At 39.3% G+C, this 18,286-nt stretch overlaps 3 protein-coding genes across 3 annotated transcripts; 1 reads left to right on the top strand and 2 right to left on the bottom strand.

Moving 5' to 3' along the window:
• The first annotated feature begins 10,685 nt into the window (after window positions 1-10,685).
• LOC108621009 (uncharacterized) lies at window positions 10,686-14,239 on the top strand. The gene is made up of 3 exons (XM_018018086.2): window positions 10,686-11,968; window positions 12,029-12,196; window positions 12,272-14,239. The coding sequence occupies exons 1-3, from the start codon at window positions 11,322-11,324 to the stop codon at window positions 12,693-12,695; spliced, it is 1,239 nt and encodes a 412-aa protein (XP_017873575.2). The 5' UTR covers window positions 10,686-11,321; the 3' UTR covers window positions 12,696-14,239.
• On the bottom strand, window positions 14,226-15,915 carry BBS5 (Bardet-Biedl syndrome 5 protein). The gene is made up of 5 exons (XM_018018087.2): window positions 15,779-15,915; window positions 15,576-15,724; window positions 15,259-15,454; window positions 14,952-15,189; window positions 14,226-14,895 (listed from the first exon to the last, which is right to left on the bottom strand). The coding sequence occupies exons 1-5, from the start codon at window positions 15,862-15,864 to the stop codon at window positions 14,422-14,424; spliced, it is 1,143 nt and encodes a 380-aa protein (XP_017873576.1). The 5' UTR covers window positions 15,865-15,915; the 3' UTR covers window positions 14,226-14,421.
• A 122-nt stretch (window positions 15,916-16,037) lies between these two features.
• Window positions 16,038-18,244, bottom strand: Gmppb (GDP-mannose pyrophosphorylase B). Its single transcript, XM_018018088.2, has 3 exons — window positions 17,613-18,244; window positions 17,017-17,551; window positions 16,038-16,780 (listed from the first exon to the last, which is right to left on the bottom strand). The coding sequence occupies exons 1-3, from the start codon at window positions 17,790-17,792 to the stop codon at window positions 16,380-16,382; spliced, it is 1,116 nt and encodes a 371-aa protein (XP_017873577.1). The 5' UTR covers window positions 17,793-18,244; the 3' UTR covers window positions 16,038-16,379.
• Window positions 18,245-18,286: the final 42 nt, after the last annotated feature.

The following is an 18,286-nucleotide window of genomic DNA, read 5'->3' as shown; positions in this document are numbered from 1 at the left end:
GCAGAACTTGCCCAACTTTGATTGCATAATTTGTGAATGGACCCAAAGAACTTGAGGGGGGTCGCAGCCGACCAGCTGGTTTTGGCTAGGACTCCTTTTTGGGCAGACAACCAAGAAACAATTGGCACTCACTTCCGTTCGCACCTTTGGCACGCGTTGTCCTTTTGGGCCCGCTTGAAAGCCCCGCCAACTGTTCGCATTTCCGTTCTAGCCAGCCTCATAAAAACCATCTCTATTTGAGGCCAAACGCATGTTGTCCTAATGCATTCGTACTTGACCTATGTTACCCGCCCCCGCTGACTCGTCGAGCCATGCTACATGCTAAATGCTGCATGCCTCATGCCGTGCTTTTCATACATATTACGCCTGCTGTCTTTCAGGCCACTTTCCTGGCCTCGGCCGCTTGTTGAGCCGTTTTTGGTTATTGGGTTTTACGCTCGGCTTTACATCTGTTTGCATTTTGAGTCCGACTTCGTGTCCTTTGATGGGCGATTTGTTTTCCATTTTTCGCTTTTATGTTGCCACATTTTTCATTATAATTTCTCGGGGTTTTTCGCATTTGCGTCTTATTATAGAGTCATTTCAATGTGTTAACTCTATTAGCAGATGGCTTTGCCACAGTGACAACTCCTGGTGGGTTGAATTTCGGTGCTTATTCAAGGAAATTATTGATAACGAATCTGAATTGAATGCGTTTTCCATATGGTGTTAAATATTTTGTAGATTAGTTAGGATCTTGCAGATTGTTTACAAATTTTGATGGATATGATAGTTAATTAAAGTCAAATTTACTTCGAAGTTCTTTTAATTCAGTTAATCTGTTATTTAACTTTAATTTCTCCCTTCTTCTTTTTTCTGATATCTAAAGAGTTTCATACTTTAGCTGTTAGCCCTGGTAGCATTCAATAACAATCAAGAAACAAAGGTTTCGCTTGGGTCCTGTTTTTTTTTAATGATTCAAAGCTATTGTTGTTATATAATACCGATCCATTTGCCCCCCGCCTAACCTATGACATTTGACAGTTCTCTAATTCAAAAATAATCGTAAAACTTGTGCGGTTATTTGTGCTTAATAGTTCTTTTGGCAGGCAATGAGCTGCAACTAATGCTACACAGCACACACACATGTAAACACACACAATACACCAAATATTCTGACTATTTGTTTGTTTCGGAGTCGTCACGAGGCTTTTGTATTTGATTTATTTCGCACTCTAAAGCGAGGGCCCGAGAGAGTTCGTAAAAAGCGAATGCAAACAAACAAAAGCGCAGCAGCACGCAGTAGCTTGGAGAATGCTGTGGTTCCTTCTGCTCTCTTCTGTTGTTTTTATTGAAATGTTATGCGTATAGAACAATGGACCCACTACCAGGCCAGATCTAGACGTCATAACCGTTGACGTTTCGCGGCACTCGCTGCATATTTGGTCGGACGGTAAGTGAACAATTGGCCCCGGTAACGAACGGCCCCTGCCCTGGCCCAAGGTCTCCGATTTGCATTTCCGCTTCATTAACTACGCACACACATCAACTAAATAAGCATATCATATTTGGTACACGCAGAGAAACGCTTTATTATAAATACCAAAATTATTTACAAATTAAAGAGCATTTAAAGATGTGATATTGATTTGAAATTTATAAAAAGTCGAATTCGAAATTAAGCAATAAATTAAAATATTTAATCAAAGAACGATATATGAAAATAAAAGCATTATCACTTTTTGCTTCTTTTTAATGTTTTTTTCAATTTATATTTTTTAAGGTTATAAATTCATATTTTTGATAAGAACAGCATTTGTAATAAGCAATCAATTTAAGTAATAAAAAATTTTCAATTGAAGTCTGATCTTCATTTTTAGTAAATTCAGCATAATTTTTAGTGCAAATTTACAATGGGCATATGCCATAGAAACATTCCTGATCTAGACATAGAGCTTGGTCAATATATCCCTATGCGTCTATCTGCCTGGGACATCTGAATTAAAAAAAAAAAAAAAAAAAAAAAAAAAAAAAAAAAAACAAGACTTTACATATTTTAATACGCCATTAAAAAAGTTAAAAATTGTTTGTCTATTCATTTTTGTTATCGATAAAAATGTCAATATTATAATGCAACATTCTACTGCCACAAAAGCTAAAGCCAACAGTGGAGTAAAGCACATAATAAACTCTTTTTCTCTAAGTGTATTTGTTATTTAAGGCCTGTTGTATTAAATCCATCTTTGATTGTGTTTGGTTGGCGCGCAAAAGAACCTCCTTATGTAAAAGGGGCGTTCCTTTGTGCCCACCGCAAAACTGCGCAGTTAAATCCCAAAACATTTCCGATACAGAATGAGAGAGATCGAGAGAGGAACAGTGGAGAGCGTTGCCTTTTTAGCGTTATTTAATAGATAATTTAATTTTTGTTTTTATTTTTTTACAAATTACAGAAAACTCATTAGTGTTCATTTTCGAGGTTATTTATTTTCAGACCTTTTATTATTTATGGCATTAGGGAAAGGTTGGCAACACCCGCAGCAAATGCCGCACGCTTCCCCCATACTCCCCCTCAAAGCAACGTCCCCACCACAAATACGAGCATAAATCTTATTTGTATTATTATTATTTTTCTCTCTGTTTCTCTCTTTTGTATTCATTAAATTTTAACGCAACTTTATTCAATCAAGTTTTCCAAGACATCATTGGGCTTCTATTGAGATTGAAAAATAATCAAAATTTAACTGTATTATTAATTGTAAATTTTAGGGTTTTCATTAAAATGTTAAAGTTAATTTGGATTGAGAATATGAATCTAGTTTAGCTTTAATCAAATTAATTATTTCTCGATCAAAATTGCTTTAACTTAAGATTTTACGTTTAAACCAAATAAATGTTTACAATTGCTTAATAAATATTTATATTTATTGTTCTTCAGTTTACTTTATTAATTTCTAATTTCGTATAGGAAAATAGCCAGAGAATTTCTCGTTCATTCCCAGATAATTATCTCTTGAGCACTTTCGCCACTTTGTGAACGTAAATTAAATTTATGTTTATATTATTTTTCTTTTCCTCTCTTTCATTTTTTAATTACTTTGTGAATTATAGTTTGGCAGCCGCAGCGATGATTGTTTTCAAAATGGTTTTGCTATTACAACTCATTAATTTGGCGCTCGTTTCAGGCTCTCTTCGCTCGCTGCTAACATTTGCCACAGCAATTCACTCGTGTTTCCACACACACAATTTTCCACAAAGTTTATGCGATGCATTTTCTAGCACAACAACAACAACAACAACAATGAAAAATGTTTCATACTGTGCTGCATAAATTAATGAAAATACTGATGTGCCACTAGAGCTGCAGAGTGAAAAGAGTGGAAAGAGAAATTATGAAGAAAAAGGGTTCGCCATGTTGTCGCAGGGAAAGCAGCAAAAAAAAAAGAAGAAATTGTAATTAGATTTAAAGTAAGTGGCAGGAAAATGTCGTGGAACCCCAAGAAAAGCGCAAGAAATTGTCAAAGGAAAAATAAGGAAAAATGAAGAGGGGCAAGAAATGCATTTAACTCGGGTGGAGCAGCCTAAGCAAATTCAACAAATATTCAAATACTTCAATAATTATAATTGTATAATAAATTTTATTTGGTGAGTGGCTTTGAGCAACATTTATCATTATTTTAATTTATGAATTTGTTAATTATTACTAATGACCAAACTGACAAATTCTAAAGTCCTAAACATAAATTGTGTGGATAAAAATGTATGCAAATGCTAGTAGGAGTCTTGATGAAGAATATATGGGCAATTCTCTAGTGGCGAATGTGACATTCGTATATTTTTGAGTTCAAAAAAAAAAAAAAAAAACGAATGCCAAAATATTTTTTTATTTTGACGAATAGTAAATCCTATAGCTCTTGATTAGCTCTATAGTTGGTGCTAAATCTGATTTTGGGCAAATGTTAGTTTTCGAGATAATCACAAAAAACGTAAGTCGCTTTTTAAGTGAACAGTTCAACCTGAGATTTTAGCGAAGCCCTAAGTGACAATTTATTACGAATAATTTTACATTTTTAGAAATTGGCACATCTTTACAATGTTTTTTATTTGATTCAAAAATATTGAGTATTTTTTTTTATTTTTTAGTTTTAGTCAGGGTCGAAGGTGACGTGTCGGATGAGACATTTTTTAGTAATTTTACATGAATAAAAGTATTGGAAATGATTTTCAATATATTCAATTTATTAATTATAGTAAAATAGAAAAAATTCGAAGTATCATATTTCATTGCATAGTGTCTCAATAATAAGAACAACATGTGCAATAAAAATGCTCAAAACAGAACTTTTGCGCTTATTCGGCTTTGTGTCTGAATATTTCGAGATGTAATATGATAAAATGTATAATTGGTATAGTAAAAGTAGATAAAATGTATATTAGTTAAATTTTATGGATTAGTTATAAAAAATATGTTAGCCGAACATGCTTTCATTGACTTTGAATGTTTTGGCTGCGGTTGACCTTTCTTTAGCAATGCCCATATGTAAATTGTATGCCGTTGATTAGCTGAGTTCCTTTGCTTGACAGTCCGAATAAAATCGTAAATTTTGCCAAATATTTTTCTAGATACTTGAAAATCGGCATATATTCTTACGTTGTCAACTCACAAATCGAGAATATATGGTGTATATATCTGTAATTAGAAACTAAAATTTTTACAAGTAACTTACAGTTAGCCTTTATTGGTTTGGGAAAAAGTTGAACCACCCTGTGGGCCTGTTAAATTGGATATAAACTATATCTTTCAATGCTTTAGGGCTCGGGCGGCAAAATGAATAAGTTAGTGAAATAAAGAAGATTTGTTTCCATGAATGAGTATTATAAAGTCGGTAGCACCCTACAACGTAATAATACCACTCATATTTCTACCAAATCTATTTCGGTACTCCAGTCTATGTAATTACTCAAGTGATAAGAGAAACTCATGTCCATTCCATTATTTATTTTTATTTTATTTGTTGAAAAATGTATTCTTCCTGTCGTTATGTTTATTTGATATAAATTGCAACAGCACACTCTAAGGGTATTCGCTAGTGGTGCACTTCCGCTTAGAGCACTGCTGCTGGTTTAATTTGCATTCGCTCCAGGTGGAATCTAAGTACAGCCTATTATGATGTATGTTCAATCAGAAATGTGGTCAACAATAGGCCGACCGCAAAACTAATTAAAAGCTGAATGCTAAGCTTCAATGAAAAATCAAAATGGCCGCCCGAGCGGAAATGAGTTTTGTGTAACCGCAAAGCAGATGTACTCGATGATGATCATTATGCGGTGGCTGCGGTGGCTGCGGCTGCTGCTGCTGCTTCTGCTGGCGATGATGATGATAAACGTTATTAATAGCACTAATTAAAAAGGCTGAAAACACGGCTAAAATTGCATTTGCATTGGGAAAGGCAAAGTCGAAATTTCAACGGCTCCTGCCACATAAAAGCCAATTAATTATTTTTATGGCTACTCAAGCAACTGCAGTGCAACCCGAAAAAAGCCACAACAGAAGCCAACACACACACACACACACATGCATAATATTGAGTGTGCGTGTGTGTGCCAAAGGGTCCAGGGCGCAGGCCCTGTCTGGATAATAAAAAATTATGGCCTCGATTTGGCGCACTCGAGGAAAAATGCGCCACTGACCAGGCTAACTGCATGCACAGGGGCTAAGCGCTGAAAATGTGCGACTAGCAGATACCCTGTAATTAATACTGGCAAATGTATATAAAGTGTTTCTTGAAGATGGAATCTTAAGTGAAAATATTTATTATTTTAAGTGAATAAATAATGATTTAAGGTAAACTAGAAATATAAATAACATATTTTGTAAGATAATATGGCCATACTTCATAAAATAATTGTAAAATTATAATTTTAGTTGCTTTTCTCCATTTAATTGAAAAACTTGCTGCATGCAATCCGCAGGGCTTAGCAGCATCATGAAAATTTATTGCCCAGCTACAGGGTATCAAGGAGTCCAGCCTCATGCCATGCTACCAAAAAAGATGGCGCCTTGCTGTGTGCAAAATTGATCAGAGGATTCCCTGCCGTTTGAACTATGACGCGATATGTCATCATATTTCCTCCAATGCAGTCTCTGGCCACACCCTTGGCCCTCTCGTCCTGCGCCCTTTGCTGTTTGCTGCTGTTGCCATGCATATTTCTCACATTGTCAAAGGTTTTCCATGCAATTCACAAGACCGCAATTCCAGTTGCCCAGTTGCCCTGTTGTCCTCTTGTCCGGTTGCTCACTTGTCCAGTTGCCCAGCTGCCCAGTTGATTTGCGTGCTGCTCCGCCCTCAGCTTCTGCTCCTGCTCCTGCTCCTGCTCCCAGGGCCAACTTTTTCGTGTTTTACTTGTGTTTAGCATTTGAGCTAAAGCATTTATGGCCCCGGCTACCGCAAAATCAATTTTCCACATAACTTGAAGTCGAAGTTGCTGTGGCGCCTTTTGGCCAACTGTGAGCAACGGTGGCTCATTCGGCCATACTCCGCTGCTTTTATGGCCATTTCTCCGGCAATTTTATTGGCCAACTGCCCTTCGCTTTGACTAATGGCCGCTTCATGTTGCTGCTTCTGCCGACGCGACGTTTTTTTTATGCACTTCCTCTTTTTTGCGTTTTCTGGTTTTGGCTCTTTCTCTCAGTTTTGCATTATTTGTTTTGTCATCTTTTTGGCAGCGCTGTTAAATATGATTCAACTATGATTTATTAGATTGAAATGGCATGCCATAAGATTGCGAAAATTGTAAATAATGTCGTAAATAATAAAAAATAAACAAAAACATTTATAACTATAAATCTGTAATTCAGAAGCTTCTCCAAAAAAAAATGTTAACACTATAAAGTTTAGCTTCGACTTATCTATATATATAAAAATAAATAATGTTTCTAATTTCAATAATACAAAAAGACAATACACTTCTCATTTTGTTAATGCATTTTAAAAATCTTAATTACAGTTTATTCCCTGTCAAAAAGTATGAAAGCTGGATTAATTAAGTAGATTAAGGCAAAGCTTTTCATTAATCAGCTACAAACTTTGGCTGAACGCTTTTTAAAATAGATTTAGAGAAAGCATTTTGGAATATGATTGAGAAATGAAGTAAAATTTAAGTAAGCCAAATCTCACTTATGGGCAGCTCTCAAGGCTGCCTGAAAAAGTCAATCAACTAATCCTCTTGCCACAAATCCAACTACAGCTCGTCTCTCTTTGTTTTCGTATCCATCAGTTCATTAAAAAACTTCATTATCCCATGCTATAAAGAAAATCAATTTTGATTTACATCGAATAGCAACAGCAAGAGCAAATAGACATATATCAATATGCTCGAGCGTATTGTGAGGCCCCCCAAATGGCGCAGGCGCATGTTCCAAGGGGCTGAAGGCGCGAGTGGGGTGGGGGGAGCACTGCCAGCGCTGACCAACGAAACGTTCCATCATTCCAAAGTGTTGATGATGGAAAGTGTCCCACTGTGTACAACAAAAACAACAACAACAACAACAACAATGAGAGTGCCAATGCGGCCAGTGCGTCTACAATGGAACGCAGCATAGAATAGAATGAAGAGAATAGAACAAGAAGAAGAAGAAGAAGACAACGAACAACAACAACAACAATCAACGCTAATAATGCTTAATCAATGTTACACTTTACAATAAGAGAACAATCAAAAAATAGAAGAGATATATAAAATATGGAATCGAACATAAAAAACAACAGAAATGAAAAAACTAAACTTCATTTGTGCCATGATTTATCGTTTTTTCATTACCAAACAGAGACAGAGACAGAGACAAAGAGAACAAGAGAGGGCGAGATAGAGAGAGAGAAAGAGGAAGAGCTAGCCCACTTCAAAATATAATTCACACCTGTAAGCATGTGGAGGCCCTTCACATAGTAATTGAAATCGCTAGAAAGAGACAGATTGAGAGCGGCATAAAATAAATCGATTTGAGCATTGAACAATTCGTTTTAGGGAAACAATGCGCTAAAATTTGTTGCGCACAAATTGTTGTTATTCGAGTGTATTCAATAATCATTTATCTTCGATTACAAAAACAAAACAGAATACAAAAAATATCTATTTATATAGAAATAAAAAGAAAAATCACCTTAAAGTTCACAATGAAACAAAGCTTCATTAGCTGCAAATGAAAATCGGTTAATTGCAAATGTTTTTAGCCAGCGAACAGCTGTAATTGCTTGGATTAACTGAGCCAAAAAGTCTAGCTTAAGTCACACATCAAATTTCATTAGAATCGCAAGTGATTTAAGGATTATTTCCATTCACATTTAATGGGCTCTCGATCAGCATTTACATTTCTATTCTTAAGTCGTCTCACAGCACGCAGCTTTTGTCTGGCTTCAGCGATGCAGGAATGGGGACAAGTCCTTCTTGTGGCGGCTTTGTTAGAGCACGCGCTTCGCGCTCACAGAACAGAAGTCGACAGCAGCTGTTTTAAGCAGATCTTAGGCCCAGCATCCTGCCACATGTCAATCCACAGGCGCTCCACATGGATTGCCCAGGATTGCCGTTGCCCACAATTGAGGTTAGAAGGCGTGCGTGTTCGTCAAAAGCAAAATGCGAAGTGCGCCCAGCACGAGTTAAGATTTAATTTAGTGTACATAATTTGTTTAGTCGTCCTGCAAAATTGCATAATTATTAATGGTTTGGCCACTCCACACACATACACACGCACACACACATTTAGGTCAAAGGACCTCGACTGCTCGTTGTCCTTAATGAGCGCGCGACGCGCTTAACTCTCAGCCTAATATGATCAGCTAACTCTCAAAGGGGTATATTGGTTTGAATACTAAAATGGAAAGTTTGAATATTTAAAAATGATAAAATACATATTAACTTTTTGAAGTGTTTCGACTATAATATATAATATCTTAAGATATACGTTCAAGGGGATATGCTGAAAAGGTAGAGGATATTCAGACGGAATACGGTGTATATATTTCTTATTATAAAATAAAAATATAAATTTAAAAAAGCTCACTTTTAAAATTGATTTAAAAAATCTTATATTTAATGGCAACTTAATATATTATATTTTGTACACATATTAATACGTATTCATACACGAGACAATTTTTTTTTGTATATCTTATATTATAATTTAAAAGTGTCTTAAAGCCCTAGATAATTCTTTTCCATATGCTTCGACAGGGTATTGAGCAGTCGAGTGCCGCCAACGGCTCGCCGCTTGCCTTGTGGCTGCGTCCCACGTGCGTTTGGGCATCCGCTGCGCCATTTTGAGACACCGCAAAGCCAACACATTTGCATATTGGAAAATTATAGGCTGCGCGAGCAGAGCCAACGCCTGCTCAGCTTCATACATACACACAGATATACAAATGTGTGTGCGTGTGTGTGTGTGTGTGTGTGTGCTGCTTCTGGCTTTTGTGGTGCTGCGGTGGCTGCGGTTGCGCAGAAGGCGACGCGCGTGGCTGCATGGTGCCGCAATGGGAGGGCGCCGCTGTCGACGATGACGACGACCCCCAAGCGACCTCCAGCCGTGCGAGGACTTGACTCTTAACTGGCAGGCTAACAGGCTGGCTGGCTGGCAGACTGGCAGACAGTCGGACGAATGGACGGCCGACAAAAAAAGAGTGCACGAAAAAATGCAAGCAATGCGGCAACGTTTCCGACTCTGATGAGCTGTAAAACACGCGTTTTCATAATCTTATTAAAAGCCAACCAAATGGGCGAGAGCGAGCGAGACAGACAGAGAGGGCGGCGCAAACGGTTGCAGCTCAACGGCCATTTGACATGCCAAAAAACACTTCTGTCACAGCAGCAGCCGCAGCAGTCGCCGCAGCAGCGGCTGCGCATCCGTAGGTGGTATCTGGAGAAGGTTGGCTAAAGCGTGACTTCGCGTACTCGTAAATTGTGCGCCGCATGCGCTTTGCCAATTATTTAGCCATAATAAACTTGATATCGATGCGCGATCTATGCTAAGATCGAAGATATGCGAAAAGTAGCCGAAGCGGAAGCTGCGCTTATTTAATTTCAATTTTATTCTTAATATTTATAGAGGCGGCAAGTCAAAGGCCAACGAAATGCTACATAAAATATTGCTTTACTGCACAACATTCAAATTCGTAATAGCTCTGATAATTTTCGTTACTAAATTATCAATTTAAGCTCGAGAGTGGCGCGAAAGTTTACAATTTGAATTTCCAGAGCTGCCACCTGGTTGAAAGTAAATGTAATTCGTCATATTGGTACTATATATACCTGGTCACACTTTTTACTCAAAAAAAACCGCTTAACGCAAGCCATCTGAAAATGTCTCATTACTAATTAGCTAAAATAAGTAAAAAACATTGTAAAATTGGTGATACACATTTAATATTTATTTTAGCTTACCAAATATGTAATAGTCGTGCAAACTAAAATGAACAAATGAGCAGAAATGAATGAGAGAGTATTAGGAACAGTGTGTACAATCTTTAAACGGGAAATATATTTCTTTGGTGCAGTTTGCAACTTTTTGTCATTTATTATATTAAAATAAAAGTAAAAATACATATGTAATTTTAATTCATACATAGATATATTTAAGTTGCATTTAAATTTTGCATTTTTAATCAATCTTCAACTCAACTGTTGCGAAACTGTTGAGCATCATACTCATCAGCTTATCGTGGTGAATATAATCAGCGACTACAGCTGCTGATGAATGAACATGCAGTAGTGAGGTGTAAAACATAGCAAAACGTAAAATTTCTGCGTTTATCGCAAAAAACCGCAACAAAACAAATGCAATAAACATTTAAGCTACAAGCAAATAAAAGTGTAAACATGAAAATAATTAAAATCGCTAGAACATAAGCCAATTGTAAATATAATAGAGGTAGTATTTCAACCGGTAAATACCAAGCGAAGGCCCAAAAAAAAAAAAAATGCCAGCCACAATGGAAGGCAAAGTAGTAGTAGGAGTATGTTGAATAAGTGTGTGTAGTGTGTAGTTGTACGAAGCAGCGTGCAAGCCGAAACTGGCAAACTGAAAAGAAGAAGCGGAGTGAAAAACAAGAGAAAAAAACAGAAACAAGTGCAATCTAGTGAAAACAATAAACGACAAAAATAAAAGGAAAATGATACGCGATCCACAAATAATACAGTAATCTAATTGTGCGCGAGACAAAGAGAAAACAAACGCCGGGCATGTTAAAGCACCAGCTGACGGAGCAACAACAACAACTGCAGGGGGTAGTCGGGAGAGGAGCAGACCGAGGAGGAGCAGGAGCAGTGGGCAGCTGCATTAAAGAGCAGTAATAATAATGTTGCTGGCATCAGCTGGGCAAACGGCGCCCTTCACCTACGACTCCAGTGCCACACGAAAAATCAACAGCAACAACAACAATAGTGGCAATACGAGCAGCAGCAGCAACAATGTTAGCAATGTCGGTGCAGGCAAGAGCACACCCAATCAATCAATTGGAGGAGCGGGCACGTTGGCGGCATGTCCAGCTAGCGCGAGCAGCATTGCCAGCACTGCGGCCACTGCGATAATGAAAACGCTCTCTGTGCGTCTGCATCGGGGCACCGAATTCATCAAGGACACTGTGCAAAAGGCTCTGGTTATGAATGGACCAACTCCTGTGTTAGCGTCTCAGTTGGATAACAGTTTCAAAAGGAAACTATTAGGTGCCGGTGGCATCATGGGCACCAGTGGTACCTCCAACTCCAACTCCAGTACCAGTTCCGGTTCTAGTACCAGCAGCAGCAGCAGTAGCAATCGTCACTTTGTGCTCAGCCAGCCATATGTATTCCCAACGGCTGATTTTATGCGGCAGTACACGGTGCCGCCAGGTGTGCTGCATCGCTCGGCATCGGCACGGAAGCGGAATGCCAGTACGGACAGCTTACTCATGGATCTGTGTGTGTTCAAGCCCATTCGGCCCATGCCCATAACACCCATAAAAATGTAAGTAGCAGGCAATTTAGTGGGAGTTCCTTAAAACTCTTGCAACAATTACCTTTTTAGTAACAAAGCACGCGGCTTCGAACTGAAGCGACCTAAATTTGTGCCGCCCGCCGCCAATATGTATAGTGATGTCGACGATGATGATGACGAAGATGAGGAGGAACAAGAGCAGTGCGAGGAGGATTTAGTTCGTAAGGAACAGGAGCTTATATTTAAGCCAAAGCTCAGGTAAGCTAATCTTTGGAATTGCATATTGAAGCACATTTCGCTTGAGAGTTGGGAGCTAAATCTTAACGATTGCAGTACACTGTCATTGCCACAACATGCCACCGCATCCGCTTTTGTGCCACATGAAGCCAACAGCAACAGCAGCAGCACCAGTTGCACTCAACCAACACCAGCCCATACCAAGGACAACAGCAACGCAGACACCTCAGGCACAGGCGCAGGCTCATCCGAAGTGAAAGCCAAGCCAACCACTAAGCGTCGACGTCGTGCGCCGCTTTTAACAGGCAAACGACGTCGCAAAGCAGGCGGAGCAGCAGCAACAGCATCAGCAACTGATGAATCAGCAGCCACCGTCACCGCTAAAGCAACATCTGCCGCTGCATCATCCAAACGCAAACGACGTGCCGCAACCAAGAGCACTTCCATATCGCCAATACGTCGATCACCGCCCATGACTCGCCAACGTGCGCGTTTACAGATCTCCACCAGCAACAACTAAACACTACCACTCCCATCTCCCTCCATCCATCTGTTTCATTCTCTGTTTGTGTCTAGGTTTAGTCAGTGGAACGCCGAGTAATTCAATGCCCAAAACGGTGTATCATATAGAGAAAGAGAATAACAAACAATAGCCACAAATCCTGTCTTTGGTTCTAGTTACTGTATAAATCTAAGCGCGATTTCCATTGTTTTGTGAGCCGAAGCAAGTGAAGTGCCAAATGGCAACAATAAACAAAAGCTAACAGCCCAAAGCAAATATTTATCATAAGCTACCCCAGCTACCCCTATCCTATTCAGTTGTAACCCGAGCTGAGCATTTCGATTTGTTTATAACCAATGATTGATTATATATTCCTCGTATTTTATATATGTTTATCCGACTTGTGTTCGATTTGTGTGAGATGTATTCGTTAAATTAGCTTTAAATATTTCATCATTTATGTAAATGTCTAATTTGGGTAATTGTTCTCATTTTCACTTCACTTGCTTTAAGTAAATATGCCTAAATTATTATATATGTATATCGACATATATATATTATAACATAAACTGGTCTTCAAGACTGATGATAAACTAAACGAATATTATAAAGAGAAGCACTCATCTAAGGGCAACTGATATAAAAACTAAAAACAAAAACCTTTAAGAATTTAACAAAACAAAACCTAAAAATTAAGAAAAAAGTATTAAAAAAAATGCTAAGAAAATTGTAATATAAAAGAAAGCGGAATACAAATTGTAATTTATAAGTCATTCCTGATATGATATTTTGATTTTAATACATATACAAAATCTATATAAACATATATATAATTTGTCGGCCCATCTATCGTTTTCAGTAGGCTCTTCAAATATTCTTAAATTATAAATCGGACTGCCTCTGAGGCAAAAAATGGGAAGAAGAAGAAGAAAAAACAACAGTAAAAAAAACGCCACAACTAACATTAATTTTCCTACATTTAATTAAGTTTGTTAGACTTTATAGCTTAGAAAACAAAATAAACAATTCATTCACGTATAAATAAAATAAATACAAAATATATATATACAAATTATATATACATAGTATATGTATAAATATTGATTATAGTGCATGCCGGTCAAATCAACTGTGTGTTGTGATATGAACTAATTTATAAAAACTTAAAAACAAAATGCAAAAAAGTCAGCAAAATTCTTGTTTTGCTTTAAACAAAGAAAAAAGAGCCGGAAACTTAAGACAACTCTCATCCAATCACAAAGGAAAAATAATTAATTAGCAACAAATAGTATATTTAAAATTACAATTATATAATGTCTAAGCATTGCGATACCAACGAATCGGGCAAAGTAGCTGCAGTCACAGATCATCTAAAAGCCCAAAGCATTATTCAAGTTTCGAATTCTAATTGCAATCAACAAAATTCAAATCTATGAATAATACGATAATAAGAGCAAAACTACTTAAATGACAAAACAAAAGAAAACCAAAATAATTAAGCAAAGGAAACACACAGCGAGTTGTATGCGTCAATAAAAACATCAAACATAATGTAAATCTAATTTATGTATTTGTCTGATTAAACAATGGGATAAGATATAACAATTTCCACGGACAAAGAGTTCCAACTTCAAGTATTTGCAGGGTATCCAGCTATTGTCTGTAAACTCTACTTAACTCTCTAATCCTAGAAGGTAATTGGGTACGTAGAGCTCATTTAAGTCAACCCCATCTATTTCGCATTTCATTCATCATAATCTGTCATTTTAGTGGGCATCACATTCCATAGATCCTGCAGCTTATAGCCATCCGGTATACGCTCCATGGCAAAGCCCAGTTCCTTGCAGTAGATGGGCGTCTGCAACTGTTGCTCCGTGGACAGCGCACCCGAACAGCCTGCGGCCAGATAGCTGTTTAGCTTCGTGTTTATCTCGCGCTCCTGTCGCTCGTCCAGCTCGTGATAGTCCTCGATTTTGAACTGTGTTGCCTGCGCAGCTTCCTCGGCGGCGGCTGCAACGCGCTTGCGCGCCTCCTGCGGATCGTAGTGGACACCGAAATTTGGCTGATCTGTGTAGATAGTGTGCAGGGAGCTCAGCTCCTTGAACAACTCAGTTAAACGCTCCACGGGATCAATGCGAAAGCCCAGTACATAACCGCCGCCCGTCTCGGCGGTCTGTATGACCAGAGCGGGACCATATTTGGACTCGCGTATGCGCAGCTGAAAGTGAATTAATTAAGGAGCGATACACCTTTCGGGTCAATGCATGGACTCACGCTTTCGATCTGCAGGTAGGGCAGGCTGATGTTAAAGGTCTCATTGGCATCCGCATACCAGACCAGACGTATGTTGGTCACCACAAAACTGCCCAGGTTGCCCTGATCGCTGGACAAGTTCCAGACGCCCTGCACCTGGCTGTACACCTGCTCATCCGGCAACAGAGTCAGCTGACCCGCCTGCACTATAGCTCCCCGCAGCTTCAGATCCCTATAAAGAAACGTGCGCTGATACAAACTAAAGATAGAGAGAGAGAGAGAATTAAGTGGAGATAATTGGTAATTTTAGCTGAGGCTTGCCACTCACAGATGAACATCGAAAACGCTGGCAAAGATGGGCTGATCCCGACGCGCCGTCTCGCCGGAAACATCCGTGAAGAGGAACTCAAATCGGGTCTCATTGCTGATGGCCAAAATGTAGAGCGCCTGGCTAGGTATGCGGCCCTTGGTGTGCATGTGCACCACCCGTGTATTAATGGTTCCAATGCGAGCATATCCAATGGCTGCAATTAGAACAACAATTATAGCCTAATCGATCTAGAGGAAAAGGGAACTGATTAAAGCTCTCTAAGTCAGACAGTCGGACTAGGAAAAAATCTTTAAAATGTTCTTCAAGTCCCTCACACAAATTAAACTTCTTGTGGACCAGCGAGTGCCAAATGATGCGCAGATTGGTAACCAGCAGTTTCCCCGTATCTCCGGGATTACCCTTGCTGTCCTCTATGTGATTGATGGTATCCAATATTTTCTCGCCGCAATGCAAACGTGTGTGTCTGCAAATTAATTAGAAATTAGAATTTGTGCTTAGCTTAAATTGCATAACTCACAGTTGAGGCACATCAAACTTGACTTCCTTGTCCTCCCAGAGCAGATTCTGCTGGGCTATATCCGCTTTGCTCAAAGTCGCCAACATTTTTTCCCCGAGAATATGAACTTTCTGTTTTGGCCTAAAGGCTTACAGCCCCTTTGTTGTTGCTAGGTAACCAGAGGGCATATCAAGCAGAATAAATACTCTGTGTTATAAATTAGTTTTACAGCTCTGAATATCCACTATATAGAGTCCTTATCCAATTATATTAAACAAGATAACCTTTTTAAATATTATTATTATTATTATTACATATAATATAATTGATATATATTTGACTACAATACAGATTATGTAAAAAACTTATGCTTCGTTTGTGAAAAAGTTTTGGTCAAAAATGCCGCTAGCTCGACTTTAGTCTTAGGACTGCATTTTAGCCACGCTAATTAATGGAAATGTGTATTGTTTGATTTTGTTGCATATTTAGAATATTGAAATATTATACTGACAGCTTAAATTGTAGGACACATCGAAACAAACACAAGGCAATCGGTGCAAACGAAACAGCTAAATTATATTTACAGCAGGCCATAAATTGCACGGAGGAACTGCGTCCGATTTCACATGATAATCTGCGGCTCCGGCACGCTGGCTGCAATGCTCTTGTGTGGCAGCACTTGACCCCCATTTATGTACAGCTCGTCCTTGACAATGACATCCTCACCCAGCACTGTGATGCCCTCAATGCGCACCCAGCGCCCGACCGTCGAACGCCAGCCCACGATGCAGGAGTCCAGCCAGGAATGCGAGCGCACATTGGCGCCCTTTAGGATGGTCGAGCGTTTGATACAGACACCATCTTCAATGACCACATCGGGTCCAATGGTGACATTTGGTCCAATGCGACAGCCTTCGCCAATCTTGGCAGTTGGATCCACCAGCACATTGCCCACCACTCCGGGGCCCGTGTACAGTTTGCTCGATTGCTTCTGCCGGAGCGAACTAAGGTAGAGGCACATACCTGCAATCGAAAAAACATAATTATATCTTGTGCTTTTGCTTCGATGAGCATCCCCCAGCCCGGCCCCCGGAAAAACAGCTTATCAGCAATTATGGCTCATTAGAAACGTTCTATCATGCATTGGGGCTGTTTGTAGCAGCGGATATTCCAAGAAACCAGATAAAATTGATTAAAGACACGTCGCTGTACGTTAAGCTGATAAGGCCAATTGTTAGATAGCAGCAACTATGACGCACCGGTTAAAAAGTCTTTGGGCTGTCCAATATCCATCCAAAATCCGGACAGCTCCATGGCATACAGCTCCTGTTGCTGCGCCATATTCGGAAATACTTCCTTCTCAATTGACGTGGGCTTCACTTCGATGCGATCCAGCACCGTGGGATTGAATATATAAATGCCGGCATTAATCTTATTGCTGACGAACTCTTGGGGTTTCTCAATAAAATTTGTGATGCACCCAAGCTCATCGTAGAGCACGACGCCATATTTGGAAGGCTCTTCCACTTTGGTCACCACAATGGTGCCCTCTTTGCCATGATTGCGATGGAACTGCATGAGCTGCTTGAACGGGAAATCACAGATCACATCCGAGTTGAGCACAAAGAACGGCTCCGAACTGGCCGACAGTAGTGGCTTCGCCAGCGCCAGTGGCCCAGCTGTGCCCAACGGTTCGGTTTCATGTGAGAATATCAGCTCAACTCCCAGTTTGTCTGCTTCTACTTTCAGCTCTTGCTCCATTTGCTCTGCCCGATAGCTGACTGCTAATATGACCTACATTGCAGAGAATTTTCTTTATGTAACTGTTGTTGTTGGTGGGAAACTAAAAACTCACTTGACGGCATCCAGCGTCGACTAGAGCCTCTAGCTGATGCAACAATATCGGCTTGTTGGCGAACTCCACTAAAGGTTTGGGTGTGCTAAGTGTCAAGGGACGCAGACGTGTGCCATAGCCACCAACCAGGATGAGTGCCCGGGCACCAGAGCCGGCAGCTGTGTTCGGTGAACCACACATTTTTGTATGTAATCGTAGTAACTGGGACACGTCACAGATGAATCAACAGAAAATTCTCAACGTGACCAGTTTGTGTGTAATGTAATAATCGACGAATGTCGACAAAGCTGCAGCTCTAGTTTGTCAATGTTTGCCTCTTCAGTTTTTGTTGTTCTTTCTTCTGGTTCTGATAAGCCGCTTGTTGTTGTCTTTTGATGACTGTTGGCGCGTTCTTATTGGGAGCGTCTCTGAATGCACGTAGAGCTGAGTGTATGTGTGAGTTTGAGAGTGTGCAGATACCTATCGACGTGACGTATTTTTTTTTTCTGATTTGCTTAAACTTATTTATTAAAATAGTTTAGTTCTGGTACAAAAATAAGTATTAGTTCTATCTGTGCGCGGGCTGGCTTCTTTCTTGTAAAAATACAAATTACAGTAAATAGGGTTGTTGGAAATATATCGATATATGTTTATTGGTTAGCCACCACACAAGTATAAGAAATATCAACAACAGC

This window comes from Drosophila arizonae, chromosome 2 (assembly GCF_054131065.1).
Source record: "Drosophila arizonae isolate 15081-1271.41 chromosome 2, UAZ_ARI_1.0, whole genome shotgun sequence".
Taxonomy (NCBI): Eukaryota; Metazoa; Arthropoda; class Insecta; order Diptera; family Drosophilidae; genus Drosophila; species Drosophila arizonae.
Note: the sequence above shows the minus strand (reverse complement) of the source record. Positions and strands in the feature narration are given on the sequence as shown.

Coding starts and splice junctions, on each gene's coding strand:
- LOC108621009 (XM_018018086.2), top strand. CDS start 11,322: ATGTTGCTGGCATCAGCTGGGCAAACGGCGCCCTTCACCTACGACTCC. Junction 11,969..12,028: donor CCCATAACACCCATAAAAAT/GTAAGTAGCAGG, acceptor TTACCTTTTTAG/TAACAAAGCACGCGGCTTCG. Junction 12,197..12,271: donor ATATTTAAGCCAAAGCTCAG/GTAAGCTAATCT, acceptor TAACGATTGCAG/TACACTGTCATTGCCACAAC.
- Gmppb (XM_018018088.2), bottom strand. CDS start 17,792: ATGTGTGGTTCACCGAACACAGCTGCCGGCTCTGGTGCCCGGGCACTC. Junction 17,552..17,612: donor TCGACGCTGGATGCCGTCAA/GTGAGTTTTTAG, acceptor TCTGCAATGTAG/GTCATATTAGCAGTCAGCTA. Junction 16,781..17,016: donor GCCCAAAGACTTTTTAACCG/GTGCGTCATAGT, acceptor TTTCGATTGCAG/GTATGTGCCTCTACCTTAGT.
- BBS5 (XM_018018087.2), bottom strand. CDS start 15,864: ATGTTGGCGACTTTGAGCAAAGCGGATATAGCCCAGCAGAATCTGCTC. Junction 15,455..15,575: donor CCACAAGAAGTTTAATTTGT/GTGAGGGACTTG, acceptor TTCTAATTGCAG/CCATTGGATATGCTCGCATT. Junction 14,896..14,951: donor CCTACCTGCAGATCGAAAGC/GTGAGTCCATGC, acceptor ATTCACTTTCAG/CTGCGCATACGCGAGTCCAA.